Below are 27,719 nucleotides of genomic sequence, written 5' to 3' on the forward strand. Positions count from 1 at the left end.
GTTTTTGAAACTATGATAGCTGCTTTTCTTTGCATCCAGAAAAACACCTTAAGGGTTTATGTTTTGTTTTGGAGTTTGGTTTTGATTGGGTGGCTTTTTTTCCTCTCCTCAAATGGACAAAATAGTTTGATAAAATGATTTGGGAATTATATATAAAAATTATAAAATTATATTTATATATAATATATAAAAGGTCAATTGGCAGTAAGGCAATCACATTAAACCATAGATGGCTTATATGTCCAGCACAGTGTAGGTGAGGAAATAAACATAAAAATGGTTTACACACATCATAGGTATACTGCAAAATATTTCCTATAGGCATATAATGGAACCTATTTACAGCCAGCATTTCATGATGTACAGCAGAGGGTTCTGGGAAATAACAGTCTCCCACATGAGGTGTCATGGCTTGTTTTGCTTAAATCTTTTGTACATTACATTTTGACCATGAAAGTGACCTGCTACAAGCCAGTTTATTCCAGAGATCTGTAAGCTTGCATAGCAGTACCTGAGGAAGATTCTTAAAAGGTAAAAGTAATGGTGTAACCTATGTGAAACAGCAGAGAAAACTTCAAGTCAAATTTATTATGATATTATATATCAATCTAATTGGTAGAATTGAATGTCACTCTTAACTGAGATTTGCTTTTTTTTTTTTATTTCTGGCTTTCCTGCCTGATGCATGGGGTGTTTTGCTGGGGCTGGGGAGAGCTTTGTGCAAGCTGTTAGAATTGGAAGGTTGAATACATTTCATGCTCTAAAAATGTGTGAGTCACAGTTCATCCCAACTGTCTGGAAAGCGCTGAGTTTAAATAGGAGTGTGCACTGTTTGCAGTAATTATTGTTGCACAACAGACACGGGGGCAGGACTCTAATGCAAATGTCCTAGCTGGACTTCTTCATGACTAGTGTGAAGGTGTACCATGTCTGGCAATGGGCAATGGGCTTCCAGCAAGTATAAATTGATCTAGTCCAAAACCAACTAATAAGGCATCTTGCTCCCTTGTTCATAGAGGAGATAAATGACCACTGTTGGGCAGCAAGTAAATGCTCCCTCCTGAACCTGTGCAGAATTTGTCACAGAGATATGCTAGCTACCACCACCACCATATGGAAGGGGTGGGACAGGAAACATCCTAAGTGTTTGTATGACCCAGCACTGAGTCTTCTGGAGTGGCTGCTCTTAATACAGTGGAACCCTTGTTTTAAAAATTACATACTAGAAAGTATCCCAACCGAAGGGGGGTAGCCAGGAAGCTATGAGGCATTTCTATGTATTTTACCAGTAATTGCCTTGCTTTCATGTGCTTGATTTTGGTTAAAGAAGCCTGTGGGACATGTGATGAAGGAAAGTGTGTTTAGAGTTTAACCTTACATGATCCCCTTCTCCCTACCATTCCACTGGGACATAGACATATTAAACCAACATGCATGTAGAGTGGCATTATTATACTGTTCATATCCTGTTCTCATCACACTACCCATTTTGTTTTGAACACACATTTTGAAGAATTCTTTAAAATGAAATTAAAACAACTAGTGGAATTTGAGGTAGCTTTGGCAGATTATGCTCATTAGGTGGCACTGCAGTAGCTAAGAGTCATGATAACCTTTAAATCATTTTCATCATGTTTGACTTATCTAACCACTGCAGATGTATTTTGAATGGCAGTCACTATCATAGTTCTGACCATCTTCTTCACAATCCAATCTTATTTCATGTGTGTGCTTCTATTTGTAAGCTGCTACGCTAGATAGTTCCAGGGAGCTATCTCGTTCAGGATGCTAAAAGTGACTATTACTGAATTGTTATTTTAGCGCTAACAAAATGAAAAGAAGAAACAACTACACATGGATGAAGGGTTTAGTACAAGTAGTACATCTGGAAAATAAATAAAAATAAAACCTGTTTATGGTAAGTTGTGTTGGTAGTAAAAAGATACCATGAACTACTTGAAGAAATAAATGCATCCTTTAATTCAATGTTATTTGAGTGTTCCATCCTGCCAAAGAAACAGTTATCATAATATGTAAATTGTTGCTGTATAACGACAGATTGGGGCCAAATTTATATTCTTCTGTAGACTTCTGTCTGTTCAGTTAGAGCTAGTGTACTGTAGACATAAAGCAATGCTTGATGGTGATGTTGGTGGCAGCATGGTCCAGCCTATCACTCTATAGTTTTCTGTGGTGTTACTCCTACTGGTTTTTCTACATTATTCTACATTATTTTCCTTAATCCACTGCATCCATACATCTGTGTACTGTTTCTACTTACATATTTTGTAGTTACCTATATAGCTACAGAGCTGTCACCACCAAAATGTAACACTGAGCTTCCTTCAAGACTCAAATGTTGCCTGATTACTTTCTGTAGCTATTTTTCTGAAATGTCCATGGAAAAAGTTGAACTCTGAGCAAAGCACAGTGCTAGTAATTCTTTCTGGCTTTTACATTTTGAAGAGGCGTACAGAAGTTGAAAGTGTTCCTGCAGACAAGAAGCACTGAAAAGTTGATGTATAGAGGGCGTAAAGTAACTCGTAACTGAATAAAGCAATTAAGTAGTTTCATGACCTGGATGTTGTTTGACTGAGCAACATTTTGACAATTTAAAGTTCTATCTCTTTTTCCATAAAAATAGACATTTTTTACAAGTACTTGGAGGCCTTATAAAAGCTGTGATTTAAAGAGAACACTATTTCCTGAAGTATTTTTTCTGACAACTTTTCTAATTTGTTCTTTCTATGATGTAGCATGGTTTGAAATAGTGTTAGATTATTATGCAGATTTGAAGATGACAGCATCAAAGAAAAAACAATATTTGTAAACACGTTAGTGCTTGTTCACACACTATTTTGAGAAATTGTGCTGATGATGTGTAATTGATCAGACGAGAGAAGTATTTTCTTCTAAGCTACTGAATTCTGTTGTGATGGATGTGGCAAGCAAGGTTGTCCTTCTGCATTGACCTTTCTAAAGCTGAACATGTCAGACTCTCATCACAGATGGCATTGCTTAGAGGTTCTTCATCAGATCCCTTGTCACTGAGATTGTGTTTGAATTTTGGGTCAGTGAAATACAGGCTGATAAAAAACTTGAGCATTATTTGGACATTACCTGAAAATGTAGCTCTCAAAAATCATCTATCATATTATTATGTATCAGAAAATTGATAATATTATTGCCGGCAAAATCAGGTGAAATAAAACATTGGCCATAGTTTATGTAAATTCAAAAAAGATTAAAAAAAGTGGGATTTTTCAATTCTTAATCACAGTGACAATTAGGAGTTGTCACCAGGTCTAATTCAGTGCTGATCTTAAGTATTTCACAAGAGTAAACATCTGGTGAGACCACTTAACCCTGATTTTAATAATATCACATTTAGATAATGAACAGCATTACTTTGATACATTAAATTACAGACTTTTTCTAAGTATTTACAGATTCTGTTGTATAGATGGAAGTTACTGAACAGAAAGCCAAGCCATTGGAACTGGGATCAGTTGAAGTGAAATGATGGTGTTTAAGGTGTCATAGAGATCTATGGACCTTGTCACTGATAATAGGCCGTGAAAAATGCCTCGTAAGAACAGTGCTTGTGGAGACTCCCTGCCTAAATTTAAAGCATCTACATAGCTGCCAGTTTTTGGGGTTTTTTTGGTAGTAAAACCCTACAGAGTATGTATCATAATAAAGCCCTAAAACTGAAATGCAAGTATGCTTAATCAAATGAAAGGCATTTTAAACAATAGAACAGGGGAAAAGTACCTGTAAAGGACAGTAAGCATAGTCAAATGATAATCTTTATGGTCTCTGGAAATTATGAGACAGTTAATGTAACAGTCATGGAAGTAAAATGTAAACACACTTAACTCATTTCTATCTGGCTTGCAAAGCCAGTGAATGTATATAAGGTATTTTAGTTTGATCAGGCAAGTATTTGTAGAATCCATATGCAATTCCAGTTGGAAAATCCATGCTTTTTGGTTTTGTTGCTTTATTAACATAAAAAAGAGAAATTAGCTGTGCTTTTAATGGTTCACTATGCTTTATGTACCTTCGATATATTGTACTATTTATATGTGTGGGCTTTTGTATTGTTTTCATTCTTTCTTTTTATTCCTAAATTGAGATTTATTTATTTTTAAAAGCATTTCATATTCAGAATCACTGTAATGTTCACTCATGTGCAACTATCTCTAAAGATATGCATTTTATATATTTTTTACATATTTTTATAATTCTTCAGAGTAGTAGTGAATAATTTACAGAATGAAAATAAGGACTTATTTGAAAAAAAAAAAACCAACAAACCTTCATCATATAACCATCTGGGACAGTTAGAAATATATAATTCAGAAGTACTCACAGTATGTACCCTGTGTACAGTTCCACCTGACTTCCTGAGCTATCTTCCTGAAGGGGCCTTGATTTAATTTTCCAGGCTTTTGGTTTTAAAAGAAGAATTTCCAGATTATAATTTGAACACGCAGAGTATGTGTTCAAGTCCACTATTAGATTCCTCTGTCTACCTTTGAGATGCTGCTCTGGATTTAAATAGCTTAAGCTACAACTTGAAGACTTCTGAGGATTTATTGTAATTACTCATGTTATTCTCTTTGTGACATTTATGAGCCTGCCACTTTGCAAAAACCTAGATGCACTGAAAATTTTAGATACAAGGCACGGAAGATAAAATATTTTCTGGCTTGGATGACAAGGGTGAATGCCTCCCTTGGTTGCCTGCACTTCTATATAGGCTCCAATCTTGTTTTTATTGTCATGTTCTTTTTCCTGATATTTTTAAATCTATGCTTGTTAAGCAGTTCAAATTCGCATTCACTCTAGTATATGCTGTCATGTGCAATCACATGTGAAAATGCCAGACCCAGGTAAACAGGAAAATGTAACGTGACAAAATTGAGTGTTAGGAGGGCTCAGACTGGGAAGAGAATTCAAAAAACCATGTTCCAATCTGCATTCTTTTCACGGGGAAGGGAGAACAGGGTATTTATCAGCACAGGACACGCGCCTTCAGCTTTCTCTCAGGAATATAGACAAGAGAAGTTTGTGTTATCTACGGTCTTCAGGTTTCATAAAGCTAAATAAGCTCTTTGAGCATCTGGTTCACTGTGGTCTTTGAAAAGTCCTGCCAGATAGCTGGTGCTAAGAGGTCATCGAATTTTCCGTTACAGTTGTGTAAATAAAGCATTTTACTCGTATTCGTGGCCGTTCTCTGTCACCGTCCCTTGCAGTGTTAGACTAGGGGCAGCTTGAACCTTTCCACTCTGTATAAATGCAGCTGGATTAGGAGGAATGCTACCTGAAGCAGTGGGAGGTCCTCCACCAAAGAGAGTAGAAGAGTGTGGATTTGTATTCCAGTGCTTAGACAAGAAACCAGGAGAATGGGACCAAAGACTGCATATTGTTCTTTCTGTGAAAGAAGTGTTCATGCAGAGCTCCAGCATCTAAAGATCTTTTGGAACAGCAAAAATCTGAATTCAAAGCAACACAAGGCATCTGGGATACTGCTTATGCTATCCCAGGAAAATGTGTTTATCTCCAAAAATAAAACAGAGTTGCAATATACATATTACACTAAGACCAGATAGGGAACTATATTCCACGATTAGTAGTTTTAACAATGAGATACATAAATTTCAAATAACATCTTTTCAACCATGAAAATACCTGATAGAAGAAATGAATAAACAAAATGACATGAAATTGTTCACATTTTGTTGAATTCACTAAAATTGGAAAATATTTTAAAGTTTTGAGGCAAAAATTCTATATACACCAGCATAAATTTAAGATTAGTTTTGTCGTATTGTTTTGTTGTTTTTCAAGGAATGTATGCAAAAGTGTTGGAAAAGCAACCTGAATGCCTATAACCCTGTGATCCATTTTTACTAACAGGTCTCTATGTATGATATTTAAAAGTAACTTCCAAAGATAATTTTAGCTGGTATTTCACTGGCAAGGGCAAATTTTTACTGAGAGAGAACTGAAGGTAATTGAGATTCATGAAATAAAAGATTAACAAATAATAAAGCATTTATGAAACATGTATTTAGTTGATTTATTTTTATATATTTATGTATAATAATTTTAGTTATTCATAGAAATAACACACACTATGCTAAATGTTGCTGTATATTTTGTAATACTAATAAAAATATATTAATTTGTTTAGGAATATCAGAAATTTGTAGTTATTTTAAGAAATTAATGTGTGATTGAAAGTATAGTGTGGAGACACAACTGTAAAGCTAGTAACACAAGAGTCACAAGTACAGATCTTTAGAGTTCTAGTACTTAAAGTATGGGATTTTTATTTTAAAAAGAGATGATAAATTGTGAGCTAGCTAACAGTTAAATTCACCTTATCATATTGGCTCTAATACCTGAATATGGAAATAAATTATAACACAGTATGTGCTTTTGTTTATGTGTTTCCTCTTTTGCAGAAGATTTAAACTGTCCTGAAACCTTCCTTAGGGGGTATTTTTATGTTTATGAATCATTTGGTCAAACATATTGGTGAAAGCAGTTCTGTCAGTTTCAGGAATGGTAAAATCTCAGCCTAGGAGTTTGTTCTGATGAATCAGGAGGAAACAAAGTTGTGTCCAAGAGGGTTTCCTCCTCTTTTCTCAAACTTCTTTCAGGCACTTCATGGGACATTTCTTTGCCTTAATTCTTCTTTTGTTCCTCTTCAATAAAAGAGATTCCCATTATTTCCCTATCTGATCTGCTATTAAAAAACCCAAAAAACCCAAAAAACCCAACCCTACCCAAACAAAAAACCCAAACAACCAACCAAAAAATTCCCCCAAAACAACAAAACCCAACAAACTTTAAAATTGTGAAGTGTTCAGAGAAAGTAATTTTTAAGGCAATTTAAACTTTGATAGATTTTTATGCGTACTTGTCCGTGCTGTTCTGAATTAACCTCTCTGTAACAAAACTTTTGAGGGATTTTTAAAAAATCATACTTCAGAATACTGGTTTTGGTTATGTTTGAAGGGATGTATATGTGTTTTCCACCTGTCTAGACCTTATGTGTACAAATGAAGCCATTTATATAAACAGACATTGAGCCAATATGTCATCCCAGACCTCAGTGGCAGACTTTTGATCAATTTCTCTCTGATCCTTTTTCCTACAAAGCAGTTCAGTGCTCACTAAAGCTACATGAATCTTCCAGTTCCTTCCAACCCTGGACTGGTCTGTATTAATCCCTCTGCAGACCTATGTCCTGTTATTTGTCAGTCCCCGCTGAGTTTTTTTCATTAAGGCTTCTGCACAGTTCCCTGGAGGCATCAACTGCCAGACCTCCCAAACTCTTATGATTCACATCCCTTACATATACAGCTTTCACTTACAATAGGAATTAGCTTTTTGCTGTCACAACCACATGCGTTTTGTGGGGCTGAGATAAAGTGAACAGGCGCAGAAAAAGACTAATGATTTCTAGATCACAATATGCAAAAACGCCAGTCTAATAGCTACTGCCAAGGTGACTGCACTTGTATTGCATCTTCTTCTTCGTAAAGAATTATTATCTCTGGGAAGATCATTACCTCTAGGAGGAAAATAATGTGAGACCTGTTCTCATAGAAGACTGTTGATCATCCTGCTTTCTTAATAAAGGTCATAGGACTTCCCCGAGCTAATGCTGCTTTGAAATAAAGCACATCCATTGTGGAAAAGAAAATCCATCCTGGTTTTCAGCTTGTCAGTGAAAAGAATATTTCTTAAAACTTTGAAACTTAGTCCATTAGCTACTTCCCCTTGCAAGACTTTTTCCCACAGATTTTGTTGAAAAGTCAGTTTATGATGAGGTTCTGGATTTATTTTGAGAGAGAGGTTTTTTGCTGAGCGCTATAGTACAGTTCTCTGAATGTGTGGATTGGAATGAATGGTTGTCAATTTATTGAGGGTGGCAGGTGAAATTCAGTGCTGATAAGGTAATGCATACTAGAGGGGATAATTTGAATTTCTGACACACATTGCGGATTTCTAAATTAATTGTAGTCACTGGAGGAAGAGACTTGGGCAATGTTTTGGACAGCTCAGCAAAAACAGGTGTTCAGTGTGACGCAAAACGAAAATTGTTAGGACATTTAAAACACAATTCTAAAAATTCTGAAATCTTTTAATATCATTAAGCTAACATTACTTTTTTCTTACATAGTGTTTGTTAGGTTTTAACAGTTTCATCTCAGGAAGTGATTCATCAAGAAAAGAGAGTATTCTAGAAAAAGGTGAGGAGAAATTTGAGAAAGGGAAGATCTTTTTGTAAGGGACTGTATTCATATTTTCTCCTTTGGGGAGTATAAATAGGATCAGACTTAAGAATGAGAAACTCTAAAATGTGTTTTCCTATTTATCTTTTCAAAAATTAATGCAGATCACCTGAAGTGGACAGCAAAGTTTGAAAAGAAAATGGCTTCCTATAAAAAAAAATCTGATGGAGTGAAAATTAATTTACTCTGATAGTGAGATTATTCCATAATTTGCCAATGGCAAGTTTTTACTAAGGCTGGATGTGAAGTACCATTGAGACAATCCATTGATCATCGTGGGTTGGACTCGATGATCTTTCAAGGTCCCTTCCAACCCCTACAATTCTGTGATTCTGTGATTTACCATGTTTAGTCCCATATTTAGTTTCCAATCACTTACCATGATTACCAGTTTATACGATAGGGATAACGATCCTGGCATAAGTACATACATTCAGTTAAGAGCTTTTGACATTCTCAGATCCTTCAGCTGGACTTTGTTTTCAGGTCATCTGCAAAACTTACCCAATGCTGAAGCAAGACTGCTTTACTGCTATAGAAGGGAGGAAGGAAAGGCAAGGGGAAGCAGAGATCAGTTCAATTTGATGAATATAAAAATTCCATTTATTAAAAACTCTTATTTCATTAGACATACCTCATTTTTTGACAGAATAGCTATCCTGACATATCTCGCATTTTATCCGTAAATCTGAATGAGGAGACAACCTTGTTCTACCTGGCAACTTTGGGTTCTTAGAGTTTTAATGATGAACTTTATGGAAAGGACACATGATGTTCTTCAGTGACTATGGGTAACAACAACTAATGAAAAGTTCGTTACAGTTAAGGTAATGCCTTACGGTCTTCAAATTGACTTCTGTTAGGTGCTTGGTAACTTTGAAGTTCTGTCCTTCAACAGTTGTAAGATAAAAGAACTTTCTTCAAGATTGTGTAGTTACAAACTTTGTCTCTCTCACTTCTGCTTAGACATTCTGCTATGAAGGGAAAGAAAAGTTGCTGCCACTCTCTGAGCCTCCATTTACATCACTACTGGTAGCTTTCTCAGCAACATGATTCTTCACAGCATTCACTCTCTAGGAACTTTTCATTAAAGTCTTATTTATATCACTGTCCTAATTACATATTTAAAATGCCTTTAACCCATTACATTGTTGAGTTAGAAAGCTATTACTGCTTTAAAAGCTGATCTCATACAGTATTCCGAAATGAGAAGGTGACACGGGGAATTCTGACTTTTTAGTAACATGAAATTCTCATTATTAAAACAGGGTGTGTAACTTTATATCTTTTCTCAAACTGAATATACCTTATGTTGGAAGAAAGAAGAAAGATTAATTTTTGTGAAGGTATGCTTACAGAAAGCATAGATAAAGGTATAGATAAGTCCTAATCTTGCTGTTGGCCGATAGAGACACTTGACTGAGTACTGCCAGGTACTGAGTGCTCTGAGCATCCATCTGAACCTATGGCTATGTGGAGTACTCAGGAATTCACAGAATCAGGTCCTAATTAAGCAAAGCTAAAATTGTTCTATTACATTTTAAAATTGAAATACACATGACCGTAGCCCATAGGGGAGCTAATAAAAGATAATCCCGTGGTTTGCTTTGAAGCAATTACTGTATGTCCCTTTCTGCCTGCAGGAATCACCTTGTCACATCCCTCATTTGCATCAATCCACCACTTCCCCTTCCCCCCCCGTTTCTATTTTTGTAATCCTGCCCTTTAACTAAAATAGAGAATGACAGAAAAAGGAGAGTTGCAGATGTACTGAAATATATGCAGTCTTCCTGCTACTTGCAGAAGGATTACAGACAACTGGCGAGTTAGTGTACTGCAAGCAAAACAGACTTATCAAATAAGGCATGAGGACTTTTTTATGAAAGTAGTAGGTTAGTGTAGCTAGCCTGAGTCGGTCATATTCTGCCACTCATCTACACAGAGGTGTTTTCAAATAAAGGGGATGTTTTACTTCAGATTTTCTGTGGTCTTTATTTTAGCAAGCAAAACAGATTTCTCTACACTTTCTGGCTTTTTCTTCACCTTAACATCTATGGCAGGAGTCAATTATGATTAATTTGGTGGATTAATTTGCAAGGACATTGTCTTACCTTTTCCTATGTAAGATTTGAACTCTGCATAGAAAAAAACCCTACCGGATTCAGCTATTGTGATCCATGGTAAAAGAGAGTTATGAAAGGTGTGTGATCAGTGTGGCAGATGGTTAAAAGGAAAAAAGGTAAAAATGTGTAACCAATATTGTTGTTTCCTCCTCAGTTGTAGGGCACTGCCCAGCTCCATTTGAACCATATCTACAAGAGGAAACTGAGACAGGTGTAATTCGCATAAATTCTTAAAGAGAATAATTAGAAGCAAGCACAATAAAATAGAAGTGCAAGACTGATTAATCCTTGCCATCCCTGTGGAAGAGTCAACTTCCACGGGCATTTTCTGAAGGAGGGTTGGAAATGAAAGTAGGAAACTTTAATTGCAAATCAGTAGCTTATGGAAACTCCTTTACTGGACTAGCATTTTCAAAACCAGAGAGGAAATCAGGAAGTAAAGAGGATGGAAAAGAGAATGAATTGGTTTCTGTGCTACCTTTTTCTTTTTGTCCTTACTACTTCTGACCAGACAGAGTTGCTGTGTGGCTGAATGGATTGTCTTCATTGCAAAACAGGAAGAGAGTGTCTAAATGAAAATGTTGCCCTCCTTCCTCCCAACTGGATAGATTGCTCCAAGGAACTCAGACGTTTTTACTTCCTTTCTGCTCTATTAGCTCCCTGGCCTCCTTGCAAAAGTTACAAGATTTTTCTTTCAAATGATGTTGTGCTATAGACTATTTTCATTTTTGTTTGTTTGTTTTCATTCTGCTATGTGGACCCAATAAAGTAATTTGGGAAACCACAGTATTACCTTTTATATTCATTCCTTCCTCTTCTTGTCTGTCCCTGGGAAGTGACAAACTGATACTATCTGTAGATTTTATGTACTTGTAAAAGCCATGTTCATCTTCTGTCTACAGGTTGCTTCAGGAAAATATGAATCAGATTTTTCAAAGAGGTATTACAGTACTGAAAATATCACAATCTTATACCAGCTTGATTATAAAAGAGATTTTTTAATTTAAAATTGAGTTTATCAGTGTATATTTAAAAACTCTTTTAATCATGAGAAACAAACATACAGTGCTGTAAAAGCTTGTATTTCAAGTGACATCATTAATTACTGAAAAGGCATAGAAAGGAAAAAAGTAAAAGTAACGTTCAACAAAATAAAGGAACTATTTAATTCAATTAAATATCTCCTGTTTCCACTGAAGGCAGCTTTGACTGTTTGTTTTTTCAGACACAGACTTGCAAACGCTTCTTATGTGCAGTACAGTATGAATTTACATGCATTCTTATCTGTAAAGATGTAGTAAAAACCACCTGTGAAGCCTAAATCAACCAAAAAATATTCAATGCATTGTTTTATTTTTATTCTTTTGCTTTAATGCAATTTTAGTTTAATCCATAATATGAAAATATTCAAGATGCAGATACCTGTACAGGTCATATTTACATAGGTATCAAATGGATGCATTAATGATTAAAAATGTTGTGTTTCTTATATCTATAAATGAGAAGACAATTAAAAATAAATTGTACAGAGGAAAAAATAGTTTAGCTAAGTTGGATTTCCTGTAGGTGTTTAACTTGCAGTTCATCTGCTTCACTGATGTAAACTTAATACTGCATAAAACATAGCAGTAAAGTTATTTTATCTAACAGATTCAAATACCAAGTGTCAGATACGTTTTGAATAATCACTTCCCCAAAGGAACTTTGCAGCTTGACCTTTTGATTTTATTACAATGGACTACCTTCCCACAAGCCTTTTTAAAAGAAGCACACCACCATCTGTTGGTACATTATGTATTTATGTATTTCCTACGTAAATGTCTTAGAACAAAGTTTTAATACTTGTATTAAGATAACTTGAAACAACCTACTGGGACATATAAAAAAGGTCAGTGCTGATTAGTGCATATTTGCTTATGATAGTGTTGGTATCTTCTTTTGGCTGTTTGGTGGTGTGTTTTTGTTTGGTTTTGTTTTGTTTGGTTTTTTATGGCAACATGTAATTCATAACTGTGCTGTAGAAGACATACTGAGTAACCAAGTATTTTTATATAGCCATAGTAGTGTACAATTTCTGTTTCTCTGATGTAGTTCTGCTCCTGCTAATGATTTTACAGTCTATGAGGAAAAATCCTATATTGCTGTTAAATTTTACTGATATGACTGCCTCTTTTTTTGCAGTATGCGATTGACTGTGGCCATTTCTGGTTAGTGCCAAGCACTTTGAAACTTGGCTGCTTGTAGGATGGTGATGAAAGTAGTGAGGCAGTCCTTATGAATTCATGATAAAATGCATTGCTTCCATTGTTTAGCACATGGGTTGTAAGGAGAGATAGGCCTTACTCTTGTTGAATCTCAAACAGAAAAAAAGTCAAAGCAAGTGCTAAGCTGTAGGATCTAAGCAGCAAGTTTAGGGGATATTCAATGTCTCTTTCCTATGCAGCTTCTTAATTTCAATTTGAACTAGTTAGTGTGTATTTCTGATGGAGTTGACTCTCATTCTTAGTTTTTCCTGTGTAGCACAATGGGACTCTTATTCTCCTTATAGCAAACTATCTGGCTTCCACTGCACAAATACTAATGATTAGTGTTATTCATATTTCATGATTCTTTGCCAGCCCTTTTTTTGTCCTCATATTAGGAGGAGTGTCAGTGCCTTATAGGCTGAAGATAAGAGGGTTCATGAATTATGCTGGCTGTTTAGGAATATAAGTATGTTTTCCCTCCTAGGCAACTACTGTTATCCCTGCCTTGGAGATCTTGAAATGACACTGGCTACAAATACGGGAGCCATAATAGCAAAGAAGTCTCCCTTTCTCCATGAGAAGGGCGTCTGTCTATGAAAATCAATTACTATAAGCATAATGGTGACTGTTTTAAACTAGAAAAGGGTAGATTTAAGTTGGATGTTAGGAAAAAAAATCGTCACTGGAACAGGTTACCCAGAGACGTAGTGGAGGCCCTGTCACTGGAGATATTCAAGGTCAGGCTTGATGGGGCTCTGATCTAGTGAAGATGTCCCTGCTTACTGCAGGGGGGGTTGGACTATATGACCTCCAAATGTCCCTTCAAACCTTACACTTTCTATGATTCTATGAGTACATTCTTAGTCAGGTAGCAGTCTGTTTCAAACTAAAGTTTTTCATTGAAGTCAACTGAACAGCCTGTTAGAATTGTTAATTTAAATCATGCAGCCTCAGGACATATTCCTGTATACATTGTGTGACCTAAAATACACACCCATGTCAGCTTGAGAGTAGCGTACACAGTAAAAGTATCTATTGCAGTATTTGACCATAAGAGAATTAGTAATTTTAGAGTAATGATCGCCAGAGACCTTTGGGGGTAAAAAATATAAAAATCAGTAGTAACTTACCTGGATTTCTAATTATTCAGGGACTTTTCCATGTTTTGAGCCAGTATGAGCAGGATTCTACAAGTCTTCAGGATATTACAGTTTTTTGAGCTTAAATCTGGAATCTCACAGAATCTCACAGAATGCTTGAAGTTGGAAGGGTCCTTTGGGGGTCATCTGGTACTGCCCACTGCTCAAACAGGGACACCTAGAGCAGGCTGCCCAGAACCATGCCCACATGGCTTTTGAATATCTTCAAGTATGGAGAGTCCACAACTCTTCTGGGCAAGCTCTGGCAGTGTTTCATCGTAGTAAAGACTCAAGTTGCCTTATGCTGAGAGAGGGAACCTTCTGTATTTCAGTTTGTGCCCAATGCCTCAGACTGTGTCACTGAGCACTGCTGTAAAGAACCTGGCTCCATCTTCCTTACTCCCTCCTTTCAGATATTTGTACACACAGATAAGATCCCCTCTGAGCCTTCTCTTCCCCAGACTAAACATTCCTAGCTCTCTCAGTTTTTTTCTCATAGAAATGCTCCAGTCCCTTAATCACCATCATGGTCCTAGAAGTTTCCTTTTTTTTTTTTTTTTCTGAAGCAGTCATGATTTATCCAGCCAGATTATTCAACACATCATCCTTATCCCTGCAGAGTACTTCATATTTTCCTACAAGCTATAGGAATTCTAGTAAGATGTAAGGACAGTGTCCCCTAACATACAGTCAATGATTGAGTGTTTACATCTACTAGAACTGTTAGTTTTATTTGTGGAAGCATTTCCACTAGTCTGGGTTCATGCCAGACTTCTCCAGAGATTTCTATTGACTCAAGAAATTTTCCCTGAGCAACTAATGAATAAAGTCCACATTCTGCAGTCAGTTATAAATGTGCATGCTGTTACAGGGAATGCTCAACGTACAAAGAATTTCTTTCCAGGGAAAGGATTTGTGTCATAGTTGTTATAACACTAGCCCACTCTTGGTGCACACATTCAGTAGTAGTGAATGAACAATGTGAGTCCTGCCTTTGGAGCTGGGTAGTGTCAGATCCCTGTTCCAAGTGCATTTCAGAGTCTCCCAAGCACAGTGTTGCATGCAGACCATACATCGTTCTTACTGGTGGGTCCCCACCTGCCTGCACTCAGCAGATGGCTCTGTCATGGTGCTCGTGGCTGCCCTTTTACACCTTCCATTCCTGCTGTTCTCAAGGTTCATAGTGTGAGAGTCAAGTGTGGCAGTAAAGCAAAGGATTTAGCATATTTAAACTAAACTTGACATAAATGAGGAAATCAGCTAACAGATTTGAGTGTATTTTGCTTTTTTACTTTTGCAACTCCTTGTACCCAGACTTTGGGTCAAGTCATTAGCCAGGCAGAGTATCTGGCCTGGGACTGCAGTCTTGGTTCTTGCCGTGGAAACACCTCTCACTGGGAACAGGAGCTGCCTTTTAAAATTTTCTCAGTCACAGTACACTTGTATGGGGAAATTCAAGATCCCTCTCCAGACTTCATGTAGGAAGAACAAACAAGATCATGTTTGTTTGTTTTTAAATCTGGTATAGTACTGTCTGTTACTTCTATAATGTAAATATTCAGGTCTCCATCCATTTTGTAGCTGGAACATCAGAAAAACTATCAGCATATAAATGCTGGAACTGTGGAGATGCCTCAGTTAATTTTGAACTTGCTATCTAGTTGCAGCAACGCTGAACTCAATGAGGTCTAATTCATCCTATTTGGCTCCCAGTCAGCTCAACTCTGCTACTTCTATTACTACATCTAAGTATTTATTATACTGCAGTCTGCAATCTAGACATCCCAGAGACTGTTTTGAATTAATAAATCCTTTTTACAAATTATGTAATCCACAATAAAGATTACAGCCATTTATGTTAATACTGTATCTAAGTTGTTTTTTTCTGGGGGTTGTTGTAGTAATTGAACAGAAAATAAGTTGATCACTTTCTAGTTTAGGTCATTGGCAAACTAAGTTTTTCAATTTGGTATTTTAACTTTCTTTTTGATGTATCCATACTGAATCCTTCTATTTAAAGTCTTTTCCATCCTGCTGTAGAATTTCCAAGAAGTGGATTTGTTTGTGAGCTTCAGAGCATTCCAGAATAATGTACTGTGAATGTGCAGTGATGTACACATCCAATTGCTTGCCACATGCAGAAGGAAAAAAATAAAAAAGACCTGATGCCCAGTCTGTTTTTAAGCAGAGATCCGACCTCCTGGCTAATTTCCCCAGTTGTATAGAGATCATGATGGCATATGGTGGGGAATATTCCTTTGGCCAGCCTGGGTCAGCTGTCCTGGCTGTGCTCTCCTGGCTTCTTGTGCACCTAGCAGGGCATGAGAAGATTGAAAGTGGTTGACTTGGTGTGGACACTGCAACTGCCTAGCAACAGCTCAAAACGTCGGTGTGTTATCAATATTAGTCTTAGACTAAATCCAAACCACAGCACTATAACAGCTACTCTAAAGAAAGTTAACTCTATTTCAGCTGAAACAAGGGCATCTGGCTATCAAGTTGTCAGCTGGAAAGCCAGTCTTTGCTGCAATAGTTAGGTGTGTAATTAAGATACACCATTAGCCATCATTATTTGGCCTAAATAGAGAAATGACCTGGTCATATGGATACTAAGTTAGCTTATTTGTCCATAAAACCAGATAATATAACACCTTCAATCTCTTTTTATTTTTTTTTAAATTACATCAGTTCCTGAGCTTCCGAATCCTGTGGTGATCAGTGTAAGTCAGATTCTTAAATGTATTCTATTTGAAAATATGTCTCCTGAATTACTGAGAGATCTTTAAATCACACCACTTATAGCCTCTTTGTTGGAATTGTATTAAAAAACAGAAGTCAAAATATTTTGAAATTAAGAAATATCACATTTTTAGTCAGTACAAATAGGAATTTTGTTTGCATCATAAAATCTAAAAAAGGAATGGGAATACATGAATAGTAATGACATGTAGCTGCACTACTAAAGGTGTTTATGAAATTGTTTTGATCTGTGCTTTATTAGACTGATTTAATAAGCTTACAGGTTCTTAGAACATAATTGTACTGTAGCTTATAGTATGTGCTGTCATTCAGGAACATTAATAATTTGTTGATAAGTTCTCCTGTCTTAGAAATCAGTATAATCTCTGAAACTCTGATTATCTTCATAATGCCCTTAATCTTTAATGATGGTATATGGGTTTTCTATGTTCTTAGTAATAGTTTGGTGTCAGCATACTGTTTTTGAGAGCACTTTTTCTTCCCAAACTAGTAAACATCTGAATGATTGACATGCATGGGTGTATTTAAGCTAACTTTAAGTTAGCACATGCTTTATCCTTTAGAGGAGACAAACACACAGCTATGTGACAAAATTACAGATGACACATGTAGCAGAGTACTAGTGGCACTTACAAACTAAAATTCAAAGATCTTTTCATAACAGAAAAAAAAATAATGACCAATCCTAGTATCTAGTGAATAATCTGGAAGGTCCATGGACTCCAGAAGTGTCAGGCCCCCCAATAAATTTGTAGGATCTCTGCAGGTTTCATTCCCAATGGGTTCTGTTTTGGTTTGGTTTTTTTTTTTTTTTTTTCTTTTCAATTATGAAAAGAGAAAGTGAGAGTATGGTGAAGGAATTTTTTCTGGTGGAAAAAGCGTGTGCAAAACACGGGTTTTTAATTTTAAAATGTATAGAGAAATTGGGACATAAGCTTTGAAGTTCAAGTAGGAAGAAAACATAATTTTGAGGTTAATTTTATCATTGTGTCCTCCCCATCCCCCCAGAAAAAAAAACAAAAAACAAACCCCAACCTGAAAAAAACCAAACCAAAAAGAGCTGTTTGATTGTCCATGTTCTTCTCTATTACTCCTCACGCTCTTCATCTAAACTCCAGTGATTGTTAATAGACTAACAATGGGAACAACATACAATTCTAGTGTAAGTAGATACTTAGTAAAGACAGATTTTTAGCTTCTATTTTCCTGGAGGTTAATCTGGACAATGAAATAAGATTTAACAAAAGGATTTTCTTTAGTTTATTTAAAAAAGATTAGAAAGAGTGACTCACATAAGTGAGTTCAAATACATAAAAGGCTGCTGCAGAGGGGAAAGGAATAATCGGTTCCTCTCACCCGTAGCAGGTAAAATGAGAAGTTACAGGCTTAAATTATAATAAGGGAGATTCAACTCTGAGCCAAACTTCACAGCAGTAGGATAGTAAAGCACTGTAATAGAGAGGGAAGTTGTGGAACCCGTTGTCTTCCAGCTGTGTTTTTCTGTGGTTACCATGAGAGGTTACCATGGCTGTCATTTTGCTGCAGGACAAGAAATTTCTGCCCAAAAGCTTCACTTTAAGTATTTTATCTTCGTAAACTGTTTAAAGGAATAGAACATATCACTGACTTTGGAGCCTGTGAAAAGGGTTCTCTGTTGGCATCCCAAGCATTACATGTTATATGGAACTACTTCACAATTTCCTCGTTCAAAGACAGATCAGCTCCTCAGGATGATAGATAGCTTGCCAACACTGTATTGTCAGTACTGAAGTATACACATCTCATCACAGCGACACATCTAATTTCAGTAGGGAGGAAGGGCAAAATTCTTCTGGTCATAATTTCTTTAATATGTTGCCTCACAAGGCTGTGAGAAAATAGTTTTCCTTTGTTCTTCTCCCATGCCTGTCTCCTTCTGTTTCTTTTTGTTTGTTTGTTTTACCCGCCTATGTATTTTGGACTTAACTTTGAAGTTAAATTTCTTTTCTATAGTTCCCACCACTTGGACTTTGCACAATAGAATCTGAGGGACATATTTTTGTATCTGGTAGTCTGAGCCAAGGTCCTTCAAAATTTGTTAATAGAAAACAGAGGAAAATGAGGAATACAACAGGAACCAGATTTATTGTCTCTTACCTTGTTTCATGATCCTTTCACAGAAGGACAGAAGATTAGTATCATTTATGGCTGGCTATTCAATGTTACTCGCTCTCAAGCATTCACCAGTTACTAGTTTGGAGGTCAATTTGTGTGACTTCTTAATAAAAGAAGCTTGATTTTAGAATGTTTTCTGACTTTCTGGTAAGTTGGCTGTGTCTTCTAGTTATTTTGAAGGCTGAGGAAAGGCCCAGGTGGTCTCCTTCCTTTGTTTGATGACAGGGCATCTGCCCGGCATCCTGTCTTTGTTTTTTTCAGAAGGGGAAAGGCTACACTGTCCTCTCCTGCTGTTTCTGAGCCACTTCTCTTTTCCTTCCCCTGCGTCTGCAGTGACACTCTGCTATATTCCATTTTGTCTTCTCTGCTCTCCTTCTACCATTGCTACTCCCCAATCTATTTTTCTGTCTCCCTCTTTATAGCTTTTCTACTTTAGGTATCTGAAGGTTTAGCTTCCCATAAATTTGGTTACTCTGTAACTCCATACCTCTGTCTCCTCCAGTTATGCCACCCTGAGGATGGTTCTCAGTGGTGATGGGTGGCCTCACAAGCCTGCTAAGCTATTTTGTTTGCCCTTAGCACCTGAAGGAGAACTGAATGAAGAGCCCGGCTCTGTGTCTGCATACCAAATCCATGCTGAGAAAGTGACAAGAAAGTGGCATCATTTTGAACAATTGTGACGCGCAGCTCAGAATTACTTTTCTTCCCTGATTAATGGTTTGGTTTAGTATTGCTGTCTCTGACATTGCTTTCCTTGCATTTTCTGCAATGACTTGAAAAGGTGGATCTCAGTAACTCCCTTATTAAGTCACTGTAAATATTGATTCAAAGGGACTCTACATGCTACATTGAAATCAACCCTCTCTAACAGGTATCTTACTTCATGGTCTTGTTTCCACATACTGCATTGCCCTTGCCAAACTTCCAGCTCTCCCTGGCCTTTCAGAGCTCTTTTCCAATAACAAAAGGAAAAACAGACTTCCTGTGAAAAGCAACACGTAAATAAAATGATTTGTGTGATGACCAAATCCAGCACAATCTTAGTATCCACCCTTGAAGCTGAAAAATGCATGGTCAGGAGTACGTAAAATTGGATGTAGGTAATAATTCTAGAAATTAATTTATACTGTAAATAAGAACATCTTTCTATGTATTAAACATAATTTTGTTCTGGTTACAAGTGGCTTCTGTGTATAGAGACAGTGTGAAAGTGAAAGAGGTTAGGCTGGGTTTTAGTCCTTTCTGTACTATATCTTCCTGTTGCGTGGAGCTCAGAAAAATTGCGCGATGAACATCGCGTTGTCTAAATGCAATATGGGCAGGTAAACCTCTTTAAATTAGAAATAACGGAACTCACCACCTGAAAATTTCCCCTCTCTTTAGTGCTAGTTTTCTATTATATTTACCTTGAGCCACTGTTCACCTATAATGCCTGTTCAGTGTCAGTAAGGTTAACCACAGCAATGAATTGATCCATCTTGAAGTTCTTCAGTGAGTCAGTAAAATGGGAGTGTGCCACCAACACAGTTAACCTGCTATGGAACTGAATTGGGTGAACTCTACAAGCTAAACTTCAGGCTGAAATTTGCAGACCACACAGTTCGGTGTTAAGCTGTGTATAAACAGTGTGTATAAACAGATAAAAATCCCAGAAGTGTTGTGTGAGGCAGACAGAGCCCATAACACTGTGTAAGGGGAGAGTGGGTGGAAAGCATTCATAAATGCAATGATTCAGAATCCATGAACTGGGATGTGATACGTTTGGAAGAGGTGTCTGAATCTTTTTTTATTTATTTATTTATTCATTCATTAAAAAAAAGAAAAAGAAAGAAGAATAACAGAAGATCAAATTTACAGACTTGCAAGTACTTTGTTACCAGGGAGGGTGAAGCTGCAGCAGTACAATTTAACTGTGGTTTGTAGAGAGGGAATATACGTACCTTTCATTCTAGTGAGTAGTTCAGGTCCTTGAAGCTAAGACCTTTTAAAAGATGTATCAGTGCTCTCATTGCTTCAAAAGTCTTATACTGTGCTTTGTAGAGGCTAGATTTTGAGAATGCTTCGAAACATTAAGATAACTGCAGCTACTTGTTTATTTAATATTGCCTCCAGAGTATAGCATGTTTCAGAGGGTTATTTCAGGTGTCCTTAAGATATTGGCTTTAATCCATAACCTTTTCAGTTATTTGGACCATACTTTCTCCCTCTTGCTTCCACACAATTAAGAGCATAAAAAATTGGCATTGAACCCATCCCAATCTAAAAAGGAAGATCCTCTTACCAGGGAGTTTCCCCCAGGTAGGCACAGACTCTGCTACTGCACTATCTCCTGGTCACCTGTTTTGCCTGTTAGTTTGTGATTTTGATATTCTTCCCAGAAAGCTGAATATCTCCCCACTTTCTCTTTCATATTCTTTGGGAGACAATAACAGTACAGTGTAAAGACAATAACAATATAGCGTAACTGTGTGAGTGCTGTTACAGATTTATTATTGTAGTTGGTGAATATCATTATCTACCCTGTGGACAGTCAATTATATGTGGCATGTATTGTCAATTTTCTATTTTTTCCTGCTTTAAGAATTTCTTGAAATGCCTAGAGTGAGGGATAGGTGCTTAAATTGTAAATTCAAATAAATAAATACATTGAATAAATAATTGAAGCAGGCAGTTTTGGATAATAAAGAGAACTGGCTCCTGGGTAGAAAACACTGTAAGTCTTAAAACAGCAAAATCTTTAATAAAAGGAGATGAAATATAAGCCTCAAATAATTTCTTCTCTGGGGAAAAAAAAACAACCAAAAACACAAGCAAAACAAAAAAATCATCAACAAAAACACAAGAAAAACCAAAACCCAAACTCACAGGACTTTTGCTTGGTGAATTAGAAGCTTCATTATGTATGGTACAAAACTAATTATAAGGGAGCATTTTATTTACCTCTAATTTCTATTTAATAGCCACTGCACTTGTCATTGCAGGTATGGTTACAAAAGTATGGCTACCTTCCACCAACTGACCCCCGAATGTCGGTGTTGCGCTCGGCAGAAACCATGCAATCAGCTATAGCTGCCATGCAGCAGTTCTATGGCATTAATATGACAGGAAAAGTGGACAGGAACACAATTGAGTAAGTAACCAGCACTGAACTGCTCGTGACTTTTCTGTTTCAAGAAGGGTAAAATAGACCTGGAAAAACGATAAAACATGCAACATGTTGACTGGGATATCCAAATATCCTGGGATATCCAGTTGACTGGGATATCCAACTTTAGGTGGGGAGTTTAAAATGTTTCTTTTGCTTTGGTTGGGGTTTTTTTGGGTTTTTTGGTTCCCCTCCCCCCCACCGTCTGTATTTCATGGTAGCAGGTAGACACCTGCCTAACTTCTGTCTGCCTTTGGGCATATGATTGTAAAGAACATGTTTGGGGGTTTACTCAATAAAGAGCCAAAAGCTTATCAATGTGAAAGTAGAGAATTCTATTAAAAATGGCAAGAACTCATTAAATGTTTCACAGTGGAAAGAGTTGTCTTACTGGAAAATCTTTAGTGTAAATTTCCTTATCCTCACTGAAAAAAAAAAAGAAGTTACACTCCACTGGCCCATTCATCTAATGGTTTCCAGTAACAAAAAGCCAGGTGTGCCCATTTTAACATGCAATAAAATTGGATTAGTTTTGCATGCCATGTGCAGTTTTGAAGTTGTGTAAGGACGACAGTGCCTGAGTGTCTGGTTTTACTGACAGACCAAACAGAGAAACTTTGTGAAACAGAGTGATTAAGAGAAAATTTTAAACAGCTCTATACTATGTCAAATTTTAAAAATGAGTAGGAAAGAAAAAAAAAATAGGGAAAAAAAAAGAAGAAAGAGTATTAGTACACAATTAAGAAGACACTTCTGAGATTAAGATTTTAAGTGCTTGTTGAACTCACAATAAAGATTGCCTTGTGATTTTAGAAAAAGTCACTTTGTTTGAAAAGCAAACAATAACCAAATAGTACTGTCACTTCATATCCAATATTTACGTTACTGAAATATGTTTATAGTACTTCTTTAAAATGCTTTTTAGAAGAAAAAATATAATCCATCTTCATTTCCCATTATCCAGCCGCAAACTGATGTGTCATCTTTCGGGGGCTTTTTTGTTTTCTTGGTTTTATTGTTTGGGTTTTTTTTTGGTAAAGTAGCTGACATGAATGATTTTTCTATCGTTTAGTGTTTGGGGAAGAGACTTCCCGGAATGCTGACAGGATTGGAAAAATCATTTTATTCCACCAGCACATGCATTGTTGCATTGAAAACCAATAAAGCAGATCAGATTTTAGGGCTGCCCTAAGGGGAGGTGAGTTGATCACACATCCCTCAGTTTAGCATTTTAAAGGTCCTTAGAACACGCAGTGCACTATATATGCAGTGCAACAGCAGTAAATGCCTCGTGAGAGAGCCATGCTCACGAGTATGTTTATGATCCCATCTGCAGCTCAAAGAGACTAGGTTCTTTATACAGCTTCAGTGATTGATCCTTGAGGGAAGAGTGCTGCTATACCAGTCACTTAGTACCCTTTTAAAGACACGTTAGGGGCAGCTTTGTGGGAGGCAATATATTTCACTAAAAGGAAAATAATCTCTTCGCAGTTAGCAGTACAGAGAAGATATAAAGTGGTAACCTAAGGAAGAACTGAGGCCATCTCTTAATTTAGAACATCAGCCAGCGAGTTTAAAAAAAAACCCAAAGAAACCAAACCAAACCTTTCATTCCAAAGGGAAGTGGGTTTTGTGTTTGCTAAATTTGGCTTGTTGGCCAGCATGTCAGCAAGGTGGTATTCACTTCTGATATGTAAGAGACAAAAGAATACATCCATGCAGCAGTCCAAAACAATAATTTTACAGTCTGGTGCATATTGAGTCTTCCGGACCTTTCAATGCATGGTTTTCTTCTACACAGAAAGATTTATTAAATTCTTGAGTACATACAATTCATGCTGGATGAATCCTGTGCTTGCTTACACGTTTAGAGTTGCATTAACTTGAATCAAGTGGGAACAGAACTGATTCTTAAAGACTTGTCACATTTGCAAAAAAACCTTCTTAAACTATGGCTTCAAGTTACCATCAATTAACACAATTGAAAATTCTTGGGTGATGCAACTATGTAACAGAGGACAGAGATTTTTAAAAAAATTGTTCATTTATGGCAGTATTTGATAAATGTTTGAAATAATTATCCCTTTAATCTACATAGAAAGTATATATGCTCCCTTTGGCCAGAAATATGTGACAGTTTACCATTTGTTTCTCAGTGACAAATATGTTATAATCACATAACAATGATGGAATTACAAAATAAAGAGTACAGGAAGAACCTCCTAAAAACAGTAGGTTCTCGTCTTGTGTGTGAGGATTTACCTGCTTCTCTAGCATGTCTGAAGAAGAGATTACTATGTGCCTCTTCATCTTCAGAAGACCAAACAATTAAAACAAGTTATTGTAGGGACTTAATAGGAAGGAACTTTTGGGATACTGACAGACAAATAATGTCTGCAGCTGCAGCTTCAAAAGTCTCCTGGGAGAAATTTGTTGCCCTGAAGAGAAGATAATCTCTCAATGAGTATTTTGATACGCATAAATAGGAACAGTGTTTATCTTCCCCTACTACTCACCATTCACTTTGTTTTTTTTCTATATTTTTTTAAGTTGTTTCCCAAATGGCTTGAAAAGCATAATGCATGCCTATTGCTGGGGACAAGTAAGAGTGAGTGGTATAAAGAGACATCATTATAATGACATAAAAATGAGGGACATTCCAATGCAAGTATCATGATAATGGCAAATATGAAAATACTATCTGACTTCTGTATGGGGTGCCACAGCATTTTCTGTGATACATTTATATATTCCCCAAACCAGTCAATGATTCATTAAAAAGGAGACTTCTGAAAATGGACCCAGTGTTGGCATCCTGGTCTTTCACATCCCTAAACCAAACATAACAAGTACAAAAAGCCTAGTTATCTTTTCTTAAAACTGCTAGAGATGCTTATTTCTAAAATTGTTTTGCAGTTTAAAGGAGTACATTACAAACTTCTTAGCACACAAATAGTTTCTTTGTGTATAGTTTGCTGACTCAATTGATGCAGTAGCCACAAAGAAATAATTTTATTTTAATACCATCCTTTATAATTAAATGGCATATATGCTAATTTTCATGTTCAGATGAGCTTCTAACCAAGTTTACTTCAAGGTTCATAATTAAGATGTAGTCATATTTGTGCAGTCTCTTCTCTGTGTGTATTAATTATCAGTCTTATAGTAGGAGTGAATTGTAATTTTTGAGCTGTTGAAATCAACTCAGTGTTTTATTTTATTAGTAAATATTTTATCAATATTTTTGTACATAAGGTCTTGTTCCCTCACCAAATGTTTATTGAGAAGCTTTACAGGCAAATCATTGTCAGTAACAGGATTGAAATGCCTTATCTTACAATGCTCTTTGAACACTTTCTACAAGTTAGAGGAGAGTCAGTAAAGTCCTGTAATAATGGAGTGCAGTAGAGAAGTGTAAAGATGCTTAGAAAACATATCTATCTCTTGACACAAGAAATTTTAGGCTGCCATTCATTTGTTTCCTTAAATAAATGTCCACAGGTTTTCTGGCCACCAAATCAAGTTGTATTCTCCCTATTTTATGTTCTGTTTTTTGCTCTAACTAACAAAAGAAACCCAAACTCAACAACAACAACAAAAAACCCCCCATTATACAGCCTAAACAGCAGTTTTGATTAGGGGTAAATGGGGACAGGTGTTTAAACAAAGCTAGGGTTTTTAATATTTTAATTCATGTTAGATCAAAACTTTTTCCTGGAGGCTTAAAAAAATTGAGGGAACAGAAGGAGATTCTTCCTCTTAAACCCCAAAGAACAAGCTGTGGTTAGGACATTGGCTTGAGTTTTGAGTTCAGTTTCCGCTCTTTCCCCACTGGAAGACCTTTGCAGTTCTGCTGCATATTTTTATTTTAATCTTCTCTGATTTTCTGTGAGTCTAAACACTTTTAATACTTGGCATATATATAATTCCTCAAGATTCATACTAACGGAGCTAAGAGGGCAGTTTGATGTGACATAGTCTACAGATGTAGTACATTAGTCACAATTAAGCCACTTACTCAGTACTGACAAAATACTGAGGCACTGCTGTGTAATAGATTTCTATAAATTCAGAAACAGATAAAAAATGTATTATATACTAAATATTCCAAAATGTCATGAACATTAATGATTATTACTGATCAAGTCTTCCTCCCAGTCAGTGTGAGAACCATTACTGTTTAAAAAATATTTTTAAATAAAGCCTAATTTCTCTCTTATAAAGACTGGGCTCCAATACTAGCCATGTAATAATCTGTTGAAAATGCGGACTGCTAAAGTCAGCTCAGCTCACTTCAAGGTAACAGATTTGGTGGTGGCCACACTCTTCAGCTGCTCATTGCATCTGTCATTAAAGATTACATGAAGATAATTTCCTGAAAGCTAGTGAACTACTTCTGCAAAGGTTCCCATTTGATTTACATTGAGTTTTACACTGTGTGTGAACCACGGTCCCAGTCTTCATGTAAGAACAGTAAGAACACTGATGAGCCAGACAGCATGACAGTAAGGAGCATCTCCTGCCCATCCAAACCTGTAAGGACACCAAAAAGGATAATGTTTTTGATTGGTGCATGCCACTTCAAAATCAATCAATAACAATTTATGACTGCTTGAATTTCATAACGTTATTTTAGGGCATGTTTTGTTTGCTAAAAATGAATCATCACTAGTTCTAGTAGGAGGATGAATTTTGAGTCCATGATACTTACTGCTCTTGACTTTTTGTATAGAATCATAAAACATTTTATGCTAACGTTCTTATCTGTAGGAGTATTGAACCTTTGACATAACTGGAGAGGGTATTTCTATAATATCCTTGAAGATTAATATTTAAATTTACAACTTTGAATGTTTACACTTACCTGTCCCTAACCTGTCCCTAGCTTTCTAGTGTGAAAATCCTGTTATTAAAATAGATCTCCATCAGTTATGCTAACTAATTCAGACTTTTTTGATTTGAAGTCATCACTCTTGAAACAATACAATTACAACTGATACATATTTAATACTAGACTGAAATTTTAAGTGTAAAAAAATTGTTACTGAGAATGAGCTTTCTGAGTTCTGAGCCAAATTTTATCTTATTTGCTGAAGTGCAAATATGGTATCATTTTACTAAGAATAGAACTGCCCTTTGTAGCTAAGATCTGCTTCTTTCCTTCATTTTCTTTTATTTGAGCAAACTGAACTTTTCAATACTACTTGATCCCAGAAATAACTAACTTTGTTGAATTAGCACTTATTATAAAAAAGCAGAGGAACCTGAAGTAATGTTGCAGGGTATTTCAGCAAATACTTTTAAATTTAGTGGAGTGAAGTTTTATAGATTTTTCAGTATTTTCTGTGCAGAAACTAGGAAAGAAAATTGTCTTCCTCGTAAATACAGAATCACAGAATCACAAAGTTGGAAAAGACCTTGAAGATCACGTCCAACTATTCCCATCCGATGCGAATTCAAATAATACTCAATGGTTTTACATGCCATATATGATTTATAATTATTCTGATCAGAAATTAGGACAAATCATTCTGTTTTCTTATTTGAAACGGGTAACTATGAACTCAGTGTCTTTGGTTCAGGACTTCAAATTCATAAGTTTTGGCTTTCCCATTTGTACTACTTGATGCATGTGTCACCCATCAAAGTTTTTGTAGGCACTTCTGTAGTCTTTATCAGTGCAAGTGGGGTGTAGTACCATCTTGCTACTTTCACTAAAATTTTGTATCTTCCCCTAGGCTGGTGAACTTAATTCCTACTTAGGCATTTATGCAATATTTTTCTGCATATCCATAGCTACAACACGTAAGTCTGGCAGTACTTTTAAACCTCTTCAC

The 27,719-nt window shown here is 36.3% G+C and overlaps 1 protein-coding gene across 1 annotated transcript in view; it reads left to right on the forward strand.

The window, feature by feature from the left end:
* Window positions 1–27,719, forward strand: part of MMP16 (matrix metallopeptidase 16) — a gene marked incomplete at both ends in the record, with an annotated part of 166,234 nt that overhangs the window by 59,226 nt on the left and 79,289 nt on the right. The window contains one exon of the mRNA XM_084260872.1: window positions 21,719–21,867. Within this exon, the coding sequence (XP_084116998.1) occupies window positions 21,719–21,867 (149 nt within the window). The remainder of the gene's footprint in view (window positions 1–21,718; window positions 21,868–27,719) is intronic.

Source organism: Gallinula chloropus (genome assembly GCF_964237585.1).
Source record: "Gallinula chloropus genome assembly, chromosome: 2".
Lineage (NCBI taxonomy): Eukaryota > Metazoa > Chordata > Aves > Gruiformes > Rallidae > Gallinula > Gallinula chloropus.